The 22,821-nt window shown below is 42.3% G+C and overlaps 1 protein-coding gene across 1 annotated transcript; it reads left to right on the top strand.

The window, feature by feature from the left end:
• Positions 1-9,390: 9,390 nt before the first annotated feature.
• Positions 9,391-22,053, top strand: LOC139663186 (N-lysine methyltransferase SMYD2-B-like). Its single transcript, XM_071541759.1, has 12 exons — positions 9,391-9,560; positions 14,265-14,328; positions 15,128-15,238; positions 15,335-15,395; positions 16,690-16,814; positions 17,154-17,221; positions 18,630-18,732; positions 19,899-20,009; positions 20,199-20,319; positions 20,822-20,996; positions 21,488-21,596; positions 21,679-22,053. The coding sequence occupies exons 1-12, from the start codon at positions 9,391-9,393 to the stop codon at positions 21,760-21,762; spliced, it is 1,302 nt and encodes a 433-aa protein (XP_071397860.1). The 3' UTR covers positions 21,763-22,053.
• Positions 22,054-22,821: the final 768 nt, after the last annotated feature.

Below are 22,821 nucleotides of genomic sequence, written 5' to 3'. Positions count from 1 at the left end.
GTTTCTGTAGGTGGCTATCACAGAGGATTTTTCCCTGGAAACACCTACCTGACACTGGGTATTTAAAACAGAGAATGTAAATGCTTTCATTAACTGGGTATAGGTGGAATCATTATTGTCTTAAATTAAGTGGCAATAGGGAATACGGACTTTTATTCATATGAGAATGTCATGGATTATTACTGTAAAGTCAAGGCACAGGTAAAAGGCCATTGCTTAAGCAGAATAATAAGACATCCTTGAGAAGATCAGTTGTGTTGAGCAATATTTTTTTTTCCTGACAATGGCATAAATCATACCTCCAAGACAGTTACACTGTGCCTCTGAAAATATAAGTTTGTAAACCTTCAGAGGTTGTATCTATTATGCAGGTCTAGTCAAGCACAACCTGCACTCATGTATTAATTAAAGGCACTGGTAGCCTAAAGGTTAGAGAAGTGAGCTTGTGACCGGAAGGTCGTCGGTTCATTCCCCCGGACCGGCAGGATAAATCTGGGTGGGGAAAGTGAAAAGCAGCGCTTGCCCCTCCCTCATTACCACCACTGAGGTGCCCTTGAGCAAGGCCCTTAACCCAAGCTGCTCAGTGGCCAGCAGATCAGACTGTGGTTGTACTGGTCAGCTTCCAGGTGTGAATGTGTGTGTGAATGTGATCAGGGAGTTCCTGAAAAAGAGAGCATTGCTCTCAGTGAAACTCCCCCTGAATAAATAAAGGTGAAAAAAAAAAAAGATATATAATTTCTCATATCTAGAGCAATTGATGGACGAGAGTTTGAATATAACCTCAGCAGTGGGAGAGGAAAAGGTATTACGAAGACAGCCAACCCCCCCAAAACATTTTAAAAGCTCAAGTGGAAGAAGATTACCTTAAAGCAGGCGTGGGACGGAGCTTTTTCTGGGAACTGCCCGGGAGTATTAATACAATAAGCACAGAAAATATAATACAAGAATGTTTTTATCAACGTAATCCGGAGAGATGAGGCCGAACCAACCTGGAATATAATCCCAAGGAGAAGGTCCCCTGGTTATCTGTCATCAGGCACTGCAGACACACACACACACGCACACACGCACACACACACACACACTTACACAGACACACTCTCCCGCTCTCTCTCCATTTCTCATCCTCGCTTCAAATAATCGACAGATAATCTTCAAGAGGATGTTGTCACTTCAGTCTCATCTGAACTGCAACCTCCCTGTTTTCTCTAAGCATCAAGGGTCAAGAGGTCAACTGCTGGTTTAGAGAGCTACTGTAGGCTATCATGAGATTCAATGAGGTCAGCCTGCTATTATTTATACTAATAAGATATCTTTGACATGCTGGACACTAGGTGTTTGGTATACTATTTTATGGCCATACAAGATCCTGTGTTTGATACAAGCTGAACTTCAACTCGCCTAGTCCCTTTCTGTGCAAATACAAAAGAAACTAAAGAAAGAAAATGAGTAACTTTGCAAATAAAACAACTAGATAATAAAATAGTAAATAAAACAGTGTAGCTGCCATTGAAGAATACTTCAAGGGAGGAAAGTAGCGGTTTACTCGAAGGACAGATGCAGCATTTGGTGGCTGACTGTCTGAGGGCTGTAAGACAATGTCGCCTTGGTGAGTAACTTTCTCTCTCTCTCTCTCTCTCTCTCTCTCTCTCTCTCTCTCTCTCTCTCTCTCTCTCTCTCTCTCTCTCTCTCTCTCTCTCTCCTCTCTCTCTCTCTGTATCTAAGCAGCGTAATTTGAGTAAATGACAGGGGAACATCTGCTGTGCATAAGAGAGAGGCCAACACTTTAACATGCAGATGTCTCTCTCCATCTGCATTAATTCAATAATTACCGCAATGGAGGGAGGGGAAAAAATCTTTTTTATAGCTTAAGACAATGTTATCTGTGCCAGTTGGTATGGGGAGGGTGACGGGGAGGGGAGTGAGCGTGTGTGTGTGTGTGTATGTGTGTGTGTGCTGTTGGTTTGGGAGAGGAGGGGTAGATTATTACACCATTTAGCCAGAGCAAGCTGTCACATTGCGGAGAATCCCACTAATTCTACCGTGCCCTTGGTGAGTCACTGGCAGACTCCAAGTGACCGATGATGCCTCAACGCCACCACTTGGCCACCAGACGACCAACCTGCTTCACTCTGAGTGTGTCTGCGTGTGTCTGCGTGTGTGAGTGTATGTGTGTGTATGTGTTTGTGTGTGTGTGTGTGTGTCAACGGCACCACTGTCACAGCGACCAGACGACCGACTTGCTTCACTCAGGGTGTATTTTTATGTGTGTGTGTGTCTGTGCGTGTGCTTGCATCTGTGTGTCCATAAGAGTGTGTGTGTGTGTGTGTGTGTGTGTGTGTGTGTGTGTGTGTGTGTGTGTGTGCGCGTGTGGGTGTGGGTGCCACCACTTGCCATCAGAAGACCAACCTGCTTCACTCAGGGGGTTTTTGTGTGTGTGTGTGAGAGAGAGAGAGAGAGAGAGAGAGACATAGCGAGAGAGAGAGAGAGAGAGAGAGAGAGAGAGAGAGAGAGAGAGAGACTAGGGTCTTTGGCCCATCAGACAAGGCCTCTGAATTAGGCCATTTCCTAAAATAAAGGGGAGTTTGAAGCAGAGCGACAACAGAGAATGACAGGCCAAGGCTTTGGTAAATTTCTAAAACTACAGTTCACCTGTGAGTCTGTTCTAGTGACATTTAAAATGTCAGGCAATCATACTTTGGCCAGCACCATCAATTAAAATGAAAATACTGGGCCACGGAGAGCATCAAAATGTAATGGTTTCCATTGAAATAGAGCTAATTACTTTACTGAAAAGTGGGTTCCAATATCTCATATTATCAAAAGCATTTATAAAGCAATCAGACAAATCTGATTATAATGTCCTTGGTCAATCAATGGAAGAGATTAAATGTGAAAAAAAAAATGATTACAGTGATAGTCAAATAAAGAGGTTTTTTATTCCACATTAAAGACACAGACATAACTATAACCAGGAGTTCTTCTGTTAAGTCACACAGATGAAACTGCTAATTGTGAATACAGTAGCAGCTGGTCGGACAATAGATTAGTGCGTGCTCTAACAAAGAGCATACCAATGCACCATAGCATCAGTCTAGGCACATGACCTTTAACCTAAGGTGTCACATTGTCCGTTAATGGCAGACTCTGAAAGATGCACACACAAAGATACACAAAGACACACACACACACACATTACACACACATACAAACAATTACAGTATGAATGACCGCACATATACAATTAGTACATACACAAATAAACATAGTCTGACGCAATACCCATAAGCACACACACATACACACACACTTGCACGCACATCCACACACAAATACACACACATACACACACATGCACGCACATCTAAGCACAGTCACATACACACACACACACACACACACACAAACACATAACTGACTCTTGCATGCCTGCTAAACATAGGGACAAAGGAAAATATTTGTATACTTGGCAGGCCAACTTCCTTTGATTGCAGCAGTGCTGCTGTAGGAAACAATGCACAGGCACTATTAATACACCAAGGAGAAAGAGAATTCCTCTTAGAGGAAAGCTCAAAGGAGCCACCGGCCAGGCTATTTACAGACTTACTGACTGATTGGATGACTGACTGCACTATACTTACTGTAGTCTCTGCATCTTGTCTTACTTGACTCTTTTTTCTGGAAGGACTCTGACATGCTGACACATGCTGTATGTCATGTGTTAGAGGGGCAAGGTCTGTATACTTGTGCATTGCCGTCTTTTATACACTTTGCTGATGATTCTGGTGGCGATAGTTTCCCTTCATCTGTGTACAGATGTCAAATAAAAAGCAAGTGCATGAGAAATGTAACACAGCTCTCATGCACTTGCTCCAGTGCTGTATACCATCCACAGGCCTTTGACATTTGACTGGTGGTAAATAGCCTCCCAGCCACACTTACGATTGCCTCTCCTTTCTAAAAGCGCCCAGTTAAAGAGCATCAAATCCCCACTCGCTAAACCCACACAAGCCCAACCTTCATTAGCATAGCTAACAAACTCCCTGAAAGAGCAACAGTGGAAGGAGAGAACAATGGCAGTCTATTAAAGGGGGAGAAGAGGGGGTGGACGAGAGGAGGAGAGGAGGGGACAGCTATTGTTCTGGACTGATTTAGCCCTTGGTGTCACCCTGCAACTGTTGTCACTTCTAAGTTTAGCCGGATGGCTGAAGAGGACGAGGAAGAGGGGAAGGAGGAGGGAAGGCGGGTGCTGGAGGAGGTGGGGAGGAGCAGGAGGGAGGAGAGAGATGGGGTGAGGAAGAGGGGATGATGAAGGGTGGAGGATAAAATGGATGTAAATGGAGGAAAAGGAAAGGGACAGGGACGCAGGGTGAGATGTACAGTAAGGGGAAGGCGAGGGGAGGAAGAAGGGGAAGGAGCAGGTAAAGATGATGGAGCAGAGTTGGTGTCAAGACCTGCAGCCTCTGGAACCACATGTGCCCCGACCCCGACCAAATTCCACCAGAACCTTCTCTCCTGTGTCTCTTCTACTCTTTACAGGTTTCGTACTGTCTCAATAAAAAAAATGAGAACTATATAAAAAAGGGAGAAAGATGTAGTAGAGAAGGTTGGTAAAGGAAAGAAGGCAGAAACAGAAATGGAGAGAGGATGAGGAAGGCGGAAGAGGATTGTGTGTGTGTGTGTTTGGGTTCAGCGGTGGGGGGGTGAGAAACAAGTGCTGAGCGAGGATACGGAGGAAACAGAAACAGCAGCGGGACAGTCAGCATTTGAAAGGCGTGAAAGGAAACCGGAGTCCCAACAGAAGACCAAAGGAGCCAAAAAGAAGAGATGAAGCAAGACACAAGGAGAAACAAAGAGGGAGACAGAGGAGGAGAGGGGGGGGCGACAGATTAGCCCAGCTGTCTGCTCATAAAGCGGCCGAGGGGTGAGGCGCTAAGCCCCCCAGTGAAAGCAGAGCTTAGGTGGGTGACACAGGGCAGCAGACCCCACTCGGCCCACAGTGGCCCCCGAGCGTAGGGCCCGAGCCAAAGCAAAGACACATGGATAAACAGTGGGAGATGAAGCTCCGCGCCTGCAAAGCCCACTGGGCTAAGACGGCCGAGTGGGCAAGCAGGCAGGCGGGCGGACGGGCGGGCGGGCAGGCGTCACATTTCCCCCCCCCAGCCAGGAGTGGAGACAGGGGGGGTTAGGCTTAAGGCTTGGCTCCCTAGCTGGCTGACAAGGGACTGGGTGGGATGGTAGACATTGTCTCAGTCAAGTCAACGAGTTCATCAGAAAGAATGTGGATTTATATGCCCTGGGCATGGCTCAAGGGAGTATGGGGAGAATTACATCGGGTCTTGGCATGCGAGCCCCTGACACGCAACCAAGCGCACGCCACATACGGGCGTACGACAACTTACCGCTCGCTCCGGCCCCCCCGCTCTCCGCCGGACGCGAACACACAGTGCCATCCATCTCTCCAGCCGTGCCCTGCCGATGACCCCCCTAGTTAGTACAGCAGCCCAGGAACGGCCCGCGATAACAAGGTCATGAGTGGGAGGTGAGCAGCCTCTCCGCCACTGCTGTAACACCAACAGCACCGAGGGTCTTTAACCCGGCTGGATTTCACACACCACGCCGCTCCATGACCTCACGGCAGAGCGGCATTAGCAGCTGCCGTTTTACGAGCTCCTCAATGTGACAAACTACAGCGTATATCCATCGGCAGTGTGGTCATAAGTCATATTTTCCAAGTGTTTACATCGAATGCTTGTTTAGCTTGATCCTTGAAAAGGCGCAGGAGGAGGAGGATATGGTAACACCTTATTTGGATATAGTCCAATGTTGATGCTTAACTATCAGGTGACAAAAAGTAGATGTTGAACAAAGTGACACTTGCCTATTTTCTATGTAACCCTAAACATTACCGTAGCCCTCATCCTGACCCCATTCTAACCCTAAAACCAGCAATATTAATTCTAACCCAGACACTGAATATCTATAGATTACTATTCACACCTGAAACTCAGTAGACTTTTTAGTGACACATTTTAGTCACTTGATTGTTAGTTTGATAGATAGTTGAGTATCAGCATTGGATTATAGAAATAAGAAATAAGGTATAACCAAGGATATTGTTAAAGTGCAGATCAACAATGATACATTGGTATTAAAGATTTGTGGTTATCTATTGTTATTTTTATCTATTGTTCATGTAAACTAAGCTATTGCACATTGTACACACACATGCAGAGAGGGAAACACTGTGAATGGAATGATCTTTGCATATTGATGCTGCAAGGCAAAATTTATTTCTCTGATTTTCTTGAATTGATGGTCTACCTAGAACTCGGCTCGTACAAAGTTTAGACACTTTGTATCTCTCTGTTGTCTTTGATTTAAAGGCCCAATCTGTAATTACAGCATGGTGCCCCCTGTTGAAGCACTGTGATGCCACGACTGATTTTGTTGGATTGAAGACATTTTCTCGAAATTCATCGTTTGAGCTTTGATACAAGGACTGACTTTGTGACAGCTAAACATGAGTTTCTCATGTATTTTGAGGCTGTACAAGGCTTACTTCATTTACAAAAGCTCACTTACAAACTGGTAAAACATGATAGTCAAATGTGAATATACCGAAAAATTTAGATGGTCAGATGAATTCCAGATTAAATCTTTAATATTTAAGGATGAAAACAACTGAAGCAATCAATAAGTAAATTATGATGGGTTTTAAAAAAGTTCCAAAAAAATATTTTCCATCTGCAAGTCAAACTCCTCAAGAACATCTGGTTATTAAGATGGTCGGGATTTTGATGGTCCAATAAATTCCAGTTTGCAAGACAAAAAGGAGAATACAACTAATTCCTCAGACCAAACAGAGCAGGCCTACTGTATGCCTGTGCCAGTACAGTATCTGTTTAATACTTCTGTCCTGTCTCTTTTCTGTGCCATCTCTTATTCTGTTGATTTATCCTAACAGGGTTTCCTTGAGAACTAAATCTACTTAGGATTTATTGTTTCTTATTATTTCTCGTCATTGGAAATTATAATCCTTTCACCTAATCCCCCTCTCCCTCCCTCTCTTTCAGATCATATTCATCAAGATCATCCCCTCTGACAAAGCAAGAAATCAGCGCAGCGGGGAGGTCTAAAGAGATCGCGTACTGGAACAGGGGGTTTCTTCCAAAATCAAATCAGGTTCCTCTGATGTAATCAAGACGAGACGCCAAAGACGACGACATAATCTCCCAGGGGACATGCCTCCCTTGCTTGCACGTTATTAAAAAATGAGGAGGAACAAATCTTTAGATTGAAAGACTGGAAAAATGGAATTATAATAAATCAGGGGAAACTGGGGCAAGATTGGATAAAGCCTTCAGATACAGATGAGGGGCAAATCTTCACAGTGGTTTGTGTGTGTGTGTGAGTGAGAGAGAGAGAGAGAGAGTGCAGGCGCGTGTGTGTAATGTGGTTGTATGTGTGTTTATGAAATATTTCAATTTACTCAAGATCAAGTCCCTGACCTGAGCTCTCCCTCTGTACCTCTGTCTAAAAAGTCAGGGGGTTGGGTGTCCTACTGGAATCAAGCTCAGCGTTGTTGGATAATCCATCTAATATCTAAGGTGACTGATGTACTCTGATGTACCATGGATGGGTGCTCAATCATATAAGGTGCACTTACAGTTAACACCCACATGATGGCACACTGTGACAGAAGTGGACACCAGCTGGGCACTTGAGGGCGATCTGGTCCACATTACATCTACATGCTGGATAAAGTAATAAATATACCAGCATCAATCAAGGTCAGTGTTACTCCAGTTAAATATCTAAATATAAAAAATTGCGGCAATGAACTAAACTACTAACTCTCATTAAATGTGTAAAGAGATATAAAGTAGAGGCATCCACTTTCCATACATTCTTGGTCTTCACCACCAGATGGCCATATTGGACTGCAGTAGAAAGTAACAACACCATGGCGATAAACTACATGTGCTCATATGGATGTTGGTTTTTGTTTTGCCACACAATCTACAGTAGAGAAGAACATGATCTCAAAATACTGTGCCAGATGTCTGATAACTAAAGAGAAAACTACATACATTATAACACAAGACTGATCAGAGCAAGCATCTGCTATAAATTTTAATTTTAAATGTCATGATTTTAAAGTATAATTCACCCAAGGGGAAATCAAATGAGTTACACTTTCCCCTCCCTCAACAATTCCCCTTTGATGCAGCCTTGAGCAACACCCAATCCCCATGTAGCTGCACCAGGGGAGATGTCACTACACAGGGAAAACAGCAGAATGTGTTTTGTTTTGTTTTTTATAAACTTTCCAAGAATTTCCAAGAACACTTGAACATATGCCATTAGTTTGAAACTTCTATCCAAAGCATTTTTATTACAAAACCACGAGTGCATACATTTTTAACAATGGTGGTCCAGGTGGGAATCAAATTAGTGTCATGCTCTACACATTGAGCTGTACAGGAGCACAGATCTTGCAGATGTGGGCAGTAGAAATTGTGAACCTCTCCCTGTCTTTTGTGTTTCCAGCTAAATAGTACTCCTGGAAGATCTGTGTTAATCACGACACAGACAACCTCTTCTGTGCAGTGCAGCACATCCTGAACACACGGGATGATGCACTGGACGACCATGAGGGAGAACCTCAGCACTGATGTGGCTGTTCTGTGTCCCTGCTTAGGGCCGTGCAAGTGATAGCTCATCATTTAAATCTCTTTGCACACTAGGCCTATGCCTGTTTGGTGGCTTTAGTATCTGCCAAAGGACAGAACATACCTATGTCCAATACGTTGCTGCCCTGCTCAAAATTTGCACCACATCTATGTAAAAACGCAGTAACGCATTGGATTCTGGACCATTTGTCAGTCTGTCTGAGTGGTATTATCAACACATCATCAGCTGATACTCAGTTCAATCTGTGTACATAGTAACAAAATAAATGGCAGGTTGGTGCAGAAAGAGCTATGAAGAAGTCAGTATATAAGTTTTAACATAACCAATCATAACCTAGTACTTTTTACTTTTTAGGATGTATCACAAACATTACTCTAGTATTACATAACGGTTGTAAACTTACTTAATGGCCCCTTCATTCCTTGACGACAGGGATCCTTGATGGGATTCCAGGGGTCCAACAACACGGATTTCCTCAGATGGGGTTCCCTGGCATAAAATCTGGGAAAATCAAAAGCGGAAGTAAGTGGTCCGTGAAGTTTGGGAGCGCTCTGTCACTGTATCAGATGCCACCACGCACGAACCATAATTGGGAGGGTGACGCGCCAGGGGGGGCACTGCCCAAACCCGTCTCTCTCACAGCTCCTTGTGGGAAAGGGCCATTTCGAAGGAAGGCTACCCGGAGGAGGCATAATGAACGACACCATTGAGGGAATTGAGAGGTTTGACAGTCCGGGCAAAGGGCGAGGTCTCCGCGTTACCAAAGCCTTCAAAGTTGGTGAGCTCGTTTTTTCCAGTCCGGCGTACTCTTGCGTGCTCTCAGTGAAAGAGAGGGGCTGCTATTGCGACTTCTGCTTCACCAGGTAATTCAGAAACAGCAGTAATTGTCTTTGTTAATGCATGCTGTGGCAACCTAACTCATTTTCTTCCTTCATGTGAGGCTATGCTTTCTCAAGTGCCCGTCTCAAGCGCAAAACTCTAAATGTTGGGCTTCATCTGAGCACTTGTGACATCTTCTTACCATCATACCTAACTAGTGCAGTGCCCGTTCGCTTTGCGCCCCGCTGCTGCACAGAGCGCTGTTCGCTTGTTATTTATTAATACTGAACGAGTCGTGTGTCCAATCCGACCCTGCACGTCCTTTGGTCCCCAGCAATACACTCGCCAAGTGTGAAGTAGATCGGACGAACGGTTCTCGAGATTTGCGAAGGACACACATACAGACAGAGATTCCTTAGTATGATGAGTAGTGCAGTGCCCGTTCGCGCCGCTGCTGCAGAGCGCTGTTCGCTTGTTCATTCAAAGTTTACTAATATTGAACGTGTCGCGTGTCCAAATTGCACCAAATCCGACACTGCACTTCCTTGGGTCCACAGCAATACACGCGCCAAGTGTGAAGTCGATCGGACGAACGGTTCTCGAGATATGCGACGGACACACAGACAGACAGACAGAGATTCCTTGCTTTATAGTATGATGATGATGATATTTTGCCACATTCCACTGTATTTGATGAATGTCTTACTAGCCCTGAAAGCGTGCTTGTTAAACAGGCTCCAATGCCTTTCAATCCATACCAGATTGCGTCCCTGTTCATCAGACCAGTTCCCATGAGTCTTACTATAGACCGGCAAGCTTATGCAACGCCATAAAGTCCAGTCCATCAAGTCTATTTCTGTGATGTGGATCATCTTTCTCTGTGTCACTGGGGGAGGACAGCGGTTCATTTATATCTTCCATGCGCACTCTGGGAATCAAATGAATGGAGCATATGAGAAACAGATTTTGTGACTCAGATGTCATGATTGTACCTGATCACTCAACTGTAGAAATAGGTTTGATTCATAAATTGCATCAGTATTAATCATTTCTTATCTGTTCCCTTACTGAACAGGTTATGTTGCAAACACACTCCATTTAAGCCTATTTAAACCTGTCTGGAGTAATCCTTTGGTAAGGTCCTCCCTCGTAAGTACAGGTGCATGTGTTCTCCTGAGATACTTTCACATTCACACACAGCACACCTAGAATTCACTGAACTGAATTCAACTGAATTCAGTAGTTAGACTTTATCTTCACTCATCAATCTTGTGTTTCTAACCTTTCTGTTTTCACATCCAGAGGGATCATTCAACTCTTCTGCATAGTTCCATAGTTCCTTGTATGGATGTCAGTAACTGTTATAGTATTAGTAATACTGTATTAATATTGTATTAACTATGCTATGCCTAGTTTGCATTGCAGGCAGGAAAGTTGGTGCTCTTATATTGTGAAAAATCTCAAATAGATTACACTAGTGCTCTTCATCTTAATATTTCAGCTTGAAAATATTTAACTCCACTTATGAATTACAGTCTTGTTAACCTTTTGCAGAAGAGAAAAGTTGAATAATCTCTCTGGGCTCTTCATCTCATCACCAAATCAATTAACAATATGCCTGTTAGCGAAGCCTACTGAACAATCAATCCATTAATTCTGCACTTAGCTGTGTTGCATATTAATTCAAACAAATTGCATCTAAAAATGAGCTGACAAAAATGATAGTTGTTAATGGATGATTTTCATTGATTGTGTTTTGAAAACTGGCTTCTGTTTTGGGATGTCACAGGATGATAAGGGCACTATATGTTTTTGGATGATTTGGGAGGAACACCACTGCCTTTCCCTGCCTGACAGAAAAGTATGTGACTCATGGTGTGATGGACAGCTTGTCCAGAGTTGATGGTTGACAGTATTGCAGCATAATTGCTCATTTTGTTTATTTACACCGCAACTGGGCTGCATAATCCATACAATGGAAAAATTATGCCACCTGTCCATTTTTAGTTTTCATCTTTTCAAAGCACTCTTCTCTCTGTTCTAGACAGAATGGATGCTTAGTGTTGAATGCACAGGTGGTCTTTGGATGTAGGTAACAGCTGAGAGAGTCCACAACAGTATAGTCTTGTTAAAATTTGTTTTCTACAGTATTCAGCAGCTCCTATTTGATGTGTCTGAACTGCGGTGTTAGTTATTGTACTGATTGTAGATTATTTTAACATGCTGTAACAACATGTTAAATGGCATGGGTATGAAATCAACTTAAGTATTCTTCTTTTAATCAGCAAGGTTCTCTGACGATCATCATGAATGATTCATGCTGTAGCTACCATACCTTGGTTTCTTTGCCTCCTTGAATGACATTTGAAATCTTTGAGTAATTGGGAAGTATGTTATTTCTGTGGTAGGTCTATTGTTTAAACGATAAAGCCTCTTTTAACACGATGTGAAAATGTGTTGAATGACATGGTATGGTATCAGCTAGTGATTTGTTCCTCTAGAGAAGTTCTGCAAGTCTGAGTGATTCATAGCTTCTCCCGTTTGGATTCTCTGCCATACTGTAAATGACATAGGAAATTGCCGAGGTGTGAGTGGGATGTCAGTTGCTTTTCCATGGATCAGTAATGCACCATGGGAAACAAATTGATCCATCCAAGACTGCAGGATTTGGCTTGACTCTGGACAAAACACAGCAGACAGCGACACATCTAAAGATCTAAGGCTCAACGGGCCGCTGTGTTTTCCCACCGCAAGACTAAGAAGCTTGTTTGTAAGCGTCTCAAAACCCTCGGGGTGGGCTTTGGACTGCTCTACTGTTTGGGCTGTTGAATTGCTGTGTTACTGTTCGGTGTAGTAGAGCAGACAGCTGCTCCACCATAAGGTCAGCTCTATTAATACCACAGAATGTTTCAAATCCCTTTATTGCTATCAGTTACGACAGGGGAAACACCACTAGCAACTGCTGCTCCTGGTCTGGGAGGAATGGAGGAGGATGTGAAACTCTCACTCTCTCTCTCCCACACACACACACACACATACACACACACGCACACACACACACACACACACAAACACACACAGAGATAAGATTGAAGACACCCATTAGACCATTTTAGACTGACGTGTTGCTGATATGTTTTCTTTGTTTGAGGCAGTTGATGTGCATCATTTTTAAACTCGTCAACTTTATTTCAGGTCGTTCCGGGGTGTTCGAGGTGGGTGGGTTGAGGGTGGGGGGGGGGGGTTTTGTACTTATATCTTCTTTATTATCATCCTCATTATCATTATTATTATTATCATTATTATTATTATATGTTAATTAACTTATTTTTGGTTTTTATATGTACTGCTGTATCACCAAGCATATTCTTATTATTTTTTTCTTACTGTTGTTATTATTATTTTAATTATTATTACTATCGATTCTATTTATTTATTTATTTTATTTTATTATTAGTTTAAATATAAGCTATATTTATATATAGATACTACTGCCATTTTATATGTTGACTTATTACTATATATTGTTTTTTCTTTTACTTCTCCTTTTCTGTATCCCCCCTCCCCTCACATAATGTTTACTTGTTTGTCTTTTGTCTTAAAAAAGAGATGATATCTGTACTGTCATAATTTGCATATTTACAAATGTTTCTGTATCTCAGTAAAAAATGTTCAAACGAAACTATATTTCAGGTCAATTTGCTAAATGTTCTTAAGCAATAATCCACCATTAAGCGGTTTTCAACACTGTTCATATGATCTTGGACAGCCTAGATTGTTGAACTTTAATTAGTCAAAGTTTGAACAATCTGGCCAAAGGGTCAACTGAAACTTTCTGTAGCCGCTCGATTCACAATAAATAGGAGAACAACTTTTTTCCAGAAATATGGGTACATTTTGTGTTGGGTACACTATGACATCAAGGTAATTTGGCAGTAAACATGTAAACAGACTCCTATTATTTACAGTCTATGAAACAGTCTATGAAGTCTTGTTAATTGTGAAAGCAGCATCTCCACTAAGTGTCTCTTGATGATGTCAAAAATTTTGATTCTCAGGTTTCTGGCTGCAGGACAGTTACAAAGTGAACTGCTCAAGATCATAATAATGAATATGAATTCTTTATTGGAGTAGATACTTCATTCACTGGCATCTAGTGAACCCAAGTATTTGTGCAGTAAGCAAAGAGATAGCAAGCAATTGGAGTCATGTTTCTGAGGCTGTACTTGGTGCTTTGTGTTTAAACTCAGTGCAGGCTTGATTTGTGAATATGAGCATTTCTCCTGCTCATACGTTCATCATATATTCTAGTTTAGAGTGGATTTTCACTTTTCAAATATTCTACATGGTGTGTATAGAAACTGTAATGCATGCAGTATAACCTGTACTTTGATACACAATTTTTGGTCTCTGCCACTGTATGCATATTCGATTCATTTGCTTTCAACATTTGTCATTAAGTTGCAGTCCTCTTACAGTCGTTTGAGACAAGGAGAACTCCGTTGACTGGATTCAGATGAAATGGACTTTTAAACTTGCAGAATTTGTCAGTAACAAAAGTAAAGTTATCCTTGCATATTGTCTTGCATAAACACACCATTATGTACCATTATGTGTGTGTATTTGTGTCTCTGTATGTGTGTCCATGAAAGAAAAGTATCTTCTATGTCTGAGGATGTTTCAGTAACTTCTTGATAATATGCTGTTGCTACTGACTGTTTATAAACCAAATGTTTTGTCATTTATAGGAAAGAGCACTTGGCAAGATGTGGGAAGTGCAAGAAAGCCTTCTATTGCAATGTGAACTGCCAGGTAGGAAACACATGGAGGAGAAAGAGAACAGAGTGATGACAACTTTGTCAATGATGAAAGGACTATGACACTCCTACAGTGAAGGAAACCATAGCTCAGTTGCGCCCAACTAATGTTCACCATTTCTCTAACATCTCAGTTGTGATTTGTTCTTATCTTCTGGTATGGCTTGATTCCATGGTTACAGTACATGTTAAATGCATCCTGGGGTGTGTGAACTAAAGAAAGAAAGAAAGAAAGAAAGAAAAGAGAAAATCGTTTTGGCCACATATGTTAAAGCATATCTTTGGCTTCAAATCAAAATCACAACAAAGCCCAATATATATATTATCGCAAAGACAGCTTCTGGACTACCACATGGGCAAATATACAATTCTGGTGGAAAAGTAAAGATTCTGAGGGTTAGATCAACTAAGTATGGTTTGTCTGACACAAAGAAAGGAGCAGGAAGGGATTGTGATGAACTAAAGCAGGCGAGAGCAGTCAAGGACCGGGCCGGTTTGTATTTGGAGGGGTAAATGAGCGGGGGTAACATTAGATTAACACGGTGTGGAGTTGCAGACCACTGTGTCACGTAATGCTACTGTTAGCAAAGCTTAGGGGCCCAATGTACCAAGTGTTAGGCTCTTGGGACCTGGATTTTAACTAGTTGCTTGTACTGTATGTGCTTCAACTTGAATCTGCTTTAATCAGAAAGCTATTTTTGTGTATCTGTTTTAAGCATCATGTTATCCTGCATAAAATATCTTACTCTGTGTGTGTGTGTGTGTGTGTGTGTGTGTGTGTGCCTGTATGTCAGAAAACAGACTGGGCCATGCACAAGCTGGAGTGCTCAGCAATGATGGTATATGGACAGAACTGGTGTCCATCGGAGACCACCCGCCTGGTGGCCAGAATCCTCGCCAAGAAGGTTGGACAGCTGATGAAAGACACATTGAACTATTTGAGAAACATCTTGCACATCGTTTATTGTGTTCATTTGTGTATGTGTGTCTGTTTTCTGCAGAAAGCACAGAAAGAAAGATGTGCATCTGAGAAGCTTCTGCAGATTGGAGACATGCAAACACGTGAGTGACTGTCAACACACAGGCACACACAAACACACACACACACACATACACACAAATAGTCATAGTACCACAGACCTGGGTCAGATGGTATTGGGTGGGAGTTTAATGTCGGATAAGTTTACAGTCACAAAAACGTATACTCAATACTCAATTCTGATAATTTCCTGAGGTTGTCTAAATGTTGTGGTGAATCCGACCAATCTGGAACCTAAGTAGGCCAAAACAAACCATAAAAGCATTTGAAAACACTACCTGACCCATGTCTAGTACCCTGCAACTGATATTATCCATTAGCCATTATTGAAAACCTCATCTCAATGTTTTGCCATTGTGTGTGTGTGTGTGTGTGTGAGGGGCAAGTTCAGCTTACCTCTAAGACGCTGAGTCAGTTTGAGTGTCTCTGATGTTGGATAAATTGACTCTAGTGTTACAGGTCAGGGAGCACACACACACACACACACACACACACACACACACACACACACACACACACACACACACACTGGGGCAGATTAGTATATGTATGACATGGTGATGAATATGAGCCTGTCTTGGCATAGTGAGAGTGACAAAGTAAGGGAGGCTGTTTGTCCCAGTCTATTTACAGTTGTGAAGGATTAACACAATGGGCCAGGGGAAGACCCTATCAGCCTCTCTCTCTCTCTCTCTCTCTCTCTCTCTATTTATCTATCTATCTTTCTATCATCGTCACTTCAACAGATTTGAGAAATGAGGTGGTAGACAAGATGGCGTTAATGCAGTGCAGCAGTACAATATAACCTCTATTCTCACTGTGTCTTTCTATATAGCTACAATTACACTTGCCGTTTGAATGCAACTTTTATCAACCGATCATGCCAGGATACATATAGTGTGAGATCTGGATGCATAAAAAATTTGATTTTTCTGTAGCTTTTGTCTGAAGTTTTGTATGTAAGTAAGTTTTGATTCATCACTTCCTGTGGTTGGAGAAGTGTCCATACCCAACACCAGCATTTCATCCTCACGAATCTACAGCATCTCATTTAGGGGGGATGGGGCGCTCTTCTCTGTTGCAGCCTCACTTTGTGATTTAGACTGAAAAGACAGGTGTAGTTGCACATAGAAATCTTGTCTAGTGCAGCTTTAAGTAAATAAAGCCACAAGAGTTACGTAACAGTGATTTTCAGGCAAAGCATGGACACACAGCAGTCTGATCTCATAAAATTGTGACCTGTAGAGTCAAATTGTAAAAATTACATCAAAATGACAAGTCTAATCTCTGTCTGTCCCTCTTTCTCTTTCGTAACAGACGTGGAGGATGTTGATAATGACAGGAGAGAGATGAACGAGGGAGACATCGCCGGCCTGCAACAATTCTACTCAAAACATGTAGAGTTCCCCGACCACAGCGGCCTGCTCACACTCTTCTCTCAGGTAGCACACACACACACACACACACACACACACAAATGATTGGCAATAACATTGGCTATGCTCTGTCACGCAGGCTCACTCTGTTCCTTGTTGTTCATGTAAGCTTGGGACTTTTTCTGTCTGCTACATCAGCACAGAGTCTGTATCACACACTGGCTGCTGTCTCACTTGTCTAGTGCTCAGAGATTCTGTAACACTAAGGATCTGCTTACTAATGATTTCTCCATCATCTGCTGTACTTCACGATGAAACAGATGAAACTATGAAACAGAACATGCAGAATAGTAATATGTATTATCAGTGTTTTTCTTTGTCTCCCCTGTGTTCCCTATTGGACAGGTTGCCTGTAATGGTTTTACTGTGGAAGATGAAGAACTGTCCCACTTGGGCACTGCAGTCTACCCAGAGTAAGAAGGAAAACACACACACACATGCACACATTCTCACTCACTCCAGTTTCAACACATGTACAGTTATACTAATCAGTGGCCACCAGTAGAAGACTGTAGTTGTACTGGGCAACTCCCAGCTGTGAATGTGTGTGTCTGAGTGTGATTCAGCGCTGCTTACATACAGGGGTGAGGAAGGACAAAATAATGGGAATACCTAACAATATATTGACTATCAAGTACCTAATAAGGAGTAGGGGCACGTTTTTGCTTCAGAACAGCTTCAGTCCTCCTTGAAATGTTGTCATGTGAATCCTGAGCTGTGTGTAGTGGGATATCAGACCTTTCTTCAATAAGGTTTTGTGCTCCTTACACCAGGTTATGCATCTTTGTGCTTTGGCCTTGGATACAGAAGGCGTTGATTCATTCTGTGGTGATTTTTGAGGCTGTAGTATTGTTGTGTTTAGCAACTGTTCTGCTAAATCGACTGTCTATCCCTGCGGGTGAGCTTCATCTGGCAACCTCTATTCGTCTTTGTCCGTGTATTGCATATGTGGTCGTGGTTTTCAAGACTGTTCCCTTTACCACATGAAATCATTTTGTAGCTTTTGTGACCGATGCACGTGCAATTGGGGCACTAACTATTTGTCCTCTTCAGATCTCTGTTAGTCTTCTGATCTCAGTTAGTTGCCTCATGTTTCTTTGAAAACTCACATATAAAAGTGGTAATTGTCAGAACTCTTTTAAAGGTGACACATTGGCATTCAACTTAATATGACTTGCCTGTGCAGGTGCCTTTGTAATGGTGATTAAGTTGCTTCAAAGTTAGTTAGGTTAGTTAGTTCAAAGTCCTTTTTCATGTGGTGTTTCCGTAATTCTGCCCACCTCCTGTACATGCACAGTACACCTTCCCTGGATGATTCCCTGAGTGAAATTTTGTTTTTTTTTAAGAATTAATGGAATCACACATAAGCCCTATAATATGGACACTCTACTGGCTCTTTTTTTGTCCTTCTGCATTGAACCATAGTAAGCCAGAACTCCTTATCTTATCCCAACCTGACAGAAAAGGAAAACTTGGTCTTCTCCAGCTGATCATTTGGTCGTCAAATCTGCTCCCTGCTATGGCTGTTTGGTTTATAATATGGCCGTGTGAAGGTGAATTTGCCCTCTCAGCTCTTTGTCAGGCCTCTACATACATAAGCACAATTACAGCAGTGTGTTAATCCCACTTAAAAATAAATAGTGTTTATGTCACTGTTATGTCTCTCCTACACCCTATAATATGTATACGTGTCCCTTCTCCCGCTGCTCCTACCTCATCCCTTCTCCTCCTCACCTGAATGTATTTGAGGAAGTGTGTGAAACAGGGAAAATTGGAGTGCGGCGGTGCGATGTAACCTCTGTGTTTCTCTCTTTCCCTCAGTGTGGCGCTGATAAACCACAGCTGTCTTCCCAGCGTCATCGTCACATTCAAGGGGACGGCGGCCGAGGTGCGGGCCGTACAGGACATGAAGCCTGGAGATGAGGTGAGGAAAGGGAACAGCTGCCAACAGAGGGGGGTTGGGTCAGGTTCGGGTTTTCGCGAGCGAGCATGTGTGTGTGTGTCTATGGAGAGGGGGGAGCGGTGTGTTACGAGAGGAGTGTGAAACGTTTGCACATCATATTTACTCTGATTGTGAGCCAGATTTCATGGTGGATTAAAGGTTTGATAAATGATTTGTTTGATGTCTGAAAGGGGAAACCCCTTACTGGGAATCTGCTACAGGTCTAAGACCCAGTTTAGGGTTTGGAAGCCCTGAAGAAGCTGCATGAAGAACAGTAACTCCCTCATTTTTAATTGCCTCTATCCAGTGCTTGATTTCTCAAGACCAAAATGTCATGGCCTTGTCTTGTCTCGGTGTCGGATGTATTTGACTCGGCCTTGTCTTGATCTTGGTTATGAAACTCAAATTAGTTTCCTTTGCCCCTTTTATTATTCTTCTTTATGTAATCTTTCTCCTGCAAATGGCTGCCAGCATTGTTTCATCATCCAATGATATACTGTACAATGATATGTTGACTTCACCTGATCAGTAAGCCAAACATTTTTCTTCTGACGTTATTAGTGTATTGTGCTGCTTTTAGTATATAGGCTAGACTGTATATACATTCTGAGTAGAAAATAGTTGTATGCCATATCACATAAACATTTTCAAAGACTTATCCACTTTTCTAAACCTGGAACAGACCTGACTGGTTGTAGTTGTTTTGTTTATTTTTTAAAGATTTTTTATTTGACAGTTCAAAGTAGAGATAGACACAAAAGATTGGGAGAGAGAGTTGAGATGTGTGATTTAAAGGTGTGTGAGGCGGAGGCATGAGCAGGATCTGAGGTCACTGGTGGTCTACTGGGTCACTGGTGGTTTACTGGTCAGTGTGTCAAGTCAGGGCTTTTGAAGAACAGCAGTGTGTGTGTGTGTGTGTGTGTGTGTGTGTATATGGAGGGGGGTGCAGCAGCTGATTAAAGACGCTGACAGGGTTATTTTCAGACCTGACCTTTAAACCTGTGGTTTAAGGGCTACCTACCAGGGAATCTGTCTTTGTGTCACTCAAGATAAAACGTCTTATGGATGGAGTGTGTGCCTTAACGAGGATTCAAACACAACATGTGCTCAGTGTGTGTGTCCTTATGTCTCTTTATTTGTACTTCTAGGTGCTCATCAGCTACATAGACCTCCTCTATCCAACAGACGACCGCAACGAAAGGCTGAGAGACTCGTACTACTTCGCCTGTGACTGCCAGGAATGTAAAACCAAGTCCAAAGTAAGAGTCCATATATAAAGTGCTGAATGAAAAAAGACAAAATAGAATTGCATACAAGTGTTTTATCATTTTAGTTAACAAACACAAGGGGAGACCAGTGCTTCTGGGCCCTTATTGAAAGAATGTATCCTATAATTCATACACCTGCCATTTTAATTCACATGCTCGCCCTTCTCTCCTTGCCTTCAGGACAAGGCGAAGCTGAAAGTGCGTAAGCGGGCCGACCCCATCGAGCCGGAGGTCGTCAGCAACATGGTGCGCTACGCCAGGAAAACCATGAGAGAGTTCCGGGCCGTCAAACACCAGAAAAATATCCTTATATGCCATTAGATACGGTGTCTGCGTCTCCAGTACACTCCCTTATCTAGCACAATTAGTTTGCCCTTTTCATTTTTTATCAAGAACACCTACAGCTCTCACGTAACAGCAGAGCCACTAACAGGACATTTTATATTGCACATCTTCAGGTGACCTCATTGTAGTCAAGCAGGTAGACTTTGAGGGATTTGATGTAGTATTTCATCCAATTTTATTACCCTCAAAGCTTTAGCTGTGTGACCGTTTGATTGGTAAATAATTTCAATGCAAATAGTAGCAATTAGTGTCCATCCGCTTATTAGTTGCAGTGAAATAGTTGAGGGTTATCAGCAGACTCGTGATTGGTCGATTCTGAGAAGTGATGCTGCCTTCAGAACAAAATTAAGTTCTTTATTATTGACTCTATGGTATAAGAGCCTGGTGAAGCTCTGAGGCCCTTTTATCGTTCACGTTCAACCTCAGCCTGTGTTGATGCAGCCTTGACTCTCTGGCACCCCCTAGTGAGTTGCTGGAGATGTGCGAGCAGAGCCTGGACAAGATGGAAGCTGTGTTCGATGACTCCAACGTCTATATGCTCCACATGATGTACCAGGCCATGGGGGTGTGTCTCTACATGGACGACTGGGACGGAGCCATCAGCTACGGCGAGAAGATCCTCAAACCTTACAGGTGCTAAGTAATTCCTAAGAAAGTGAACGCTCAAAAATCCACATCTCTTAACTATGTGTTGTCACAGAGCTATTAGCTAAGATCAGACATTAGACACTGTGGAAGCCCAATAACAATTTCAATGAGTGTGCCCAGTAGATGTTCTGGGATGGCATTGTGTACAGTGTGTAAAGTTGATGTGAAAATGTGTCCTCAATATGTGAATATGTGGTCAAATTTGATTTTCTCAGTAGAAGTTATAAGTTATACTTTTTCCTCTATGACATTCCTTATGATTACAGCGAGCTCAGGAAGAAACTGTGGTTTTAGGAAAGGAAATCAAAGGTCTTGTTTGATCTTGGTTGTCATTTGGTATTGATTCAGTAAGACTTATGTGGAATATATTTCTGTTATCCTTAATATTCACGCTATTTTATCTATTTTACCCCTATAATGCAATGATTCATGTGTTTTTGAGTCTAGTAACTATGTGTGATCCCTGTCCCGTGCAGCAAGCTGTATCCACCCTACTCTCTGAATGTGTCCTCCATGTACCTGAAGCTGGGCAGACTCTACATGGGGCTGGAGAAGCACTCTATGGGCCTCAGTGCTCTCAAGAAGGTAACTACCAATGTCAAATATTTTCATACTGTGAGTACATGTAAGATAACTGTAAAACTGATTTGTGTGTGTGTTTGCACAGGCTATGGCCATAATGGAGGTGGCTCACGGGAAGGATCACCTCTACCTGACAGAGTTGCGCAAAGAGATGGCACAGAAAAAATGAAGAGAAAGATTAAAAATTATGAGAACGTGATATCGTTGATCCCTATGGACTGCATACACTCCAATGAATAGGAGCTTTACAGAACTATAGGCACTTTCTTCTCTCTTTGGTACAGAAGCAAGGATGGGAGTATTAAAGTTTTTTATGCAATGATATTTAAGTATGGACAGTAAGTTGTTGAGTGCAGAATGCTTTTGTACTAAGCAGATTTTAATGTTCATGTGTGGAATATTGTGTGAATGAGAAAAACTTTGGCATTGTGAAAGGTGTTTTTACTCTATAAAGAGTCATAAAGAGTACTTTTCCAATCTGTTGCTGTTTTTGTTTGTCTTGGCTTGTGATTGGCTCGTCAGCTGTAATGTCTTCCATCAGTCTTGAGTTGTTTACCTATGTGGGCGGGGGTCAACGCAACAAAATCGCTCTCAGCCAATCAGGACAGCTGCTTTGTCACCAGGGGCCTATTAAAAGCCGCGGAATGTGACCGTGTCACAATGGAGGGCCATGATGCAGCATTGTTTTTGCAATTAGCACCTTGTGTGATACTGTGTTAATTCATGTCTCCAGTACTGTGAGGGGAAATAAACCCCCTCCCCTGCCAACACACACAATCCCAAAATAAATGATGTTGTGGCCACACTCTTAGAGAAAATAAGGCTTTATTGCATAATGAGCAAGTACGACAGCTTCATACATGTCTGGGGAGAGAAAAAAAAGACTTTTGATGCACTGAAAAAGCATATACAAAACATATGTACACATTTTGAAAGGTATTCGGGAATTCTGGCAAAAAATTAGGGGGAAAAAACAATAAAACAAAAACAAACATTGGAATGCAGTGTGAGAAAATACTGTCACAAAAAGAACAGAAGTGCAACAGAACACTTATATGTCAAGAGAGCATAAAGCTTATACTTATCTGAGAATAGATATATACATTGGAATATAAAAAAGCATGCATAGTTTATTATCTTGCGGTATTTTAAGGGTACCAAGTCAAACAAATTATATAACATTTGTAGAAATCTTTTCTCACATGCCCATTATGTACAAAGTTACTTT

Source organism: Centroberyx affinis, unplaced genomic scaffold, assembly GCF_046629955.1.
Source record: "Centroberyx affinis isolate AG114_WGS23_722 - 3 ecotype Tasmania unplaced genomic scaffold, CSIRO-AGI_Caff_v1 ptg003948l_1, whole genome shotgun sequence".
NCBI classification, from domain to species: Eukaryota; Metazoa; Chordata; class Actinopteri; order Beryciformes; family Berycidae; genus Centroberyx; species Centroberyx affinis.
Note: the sequence above shows the minus strand (reverse complement) of the source record. Positions and strands in the feature narration are given on the sequence as shown.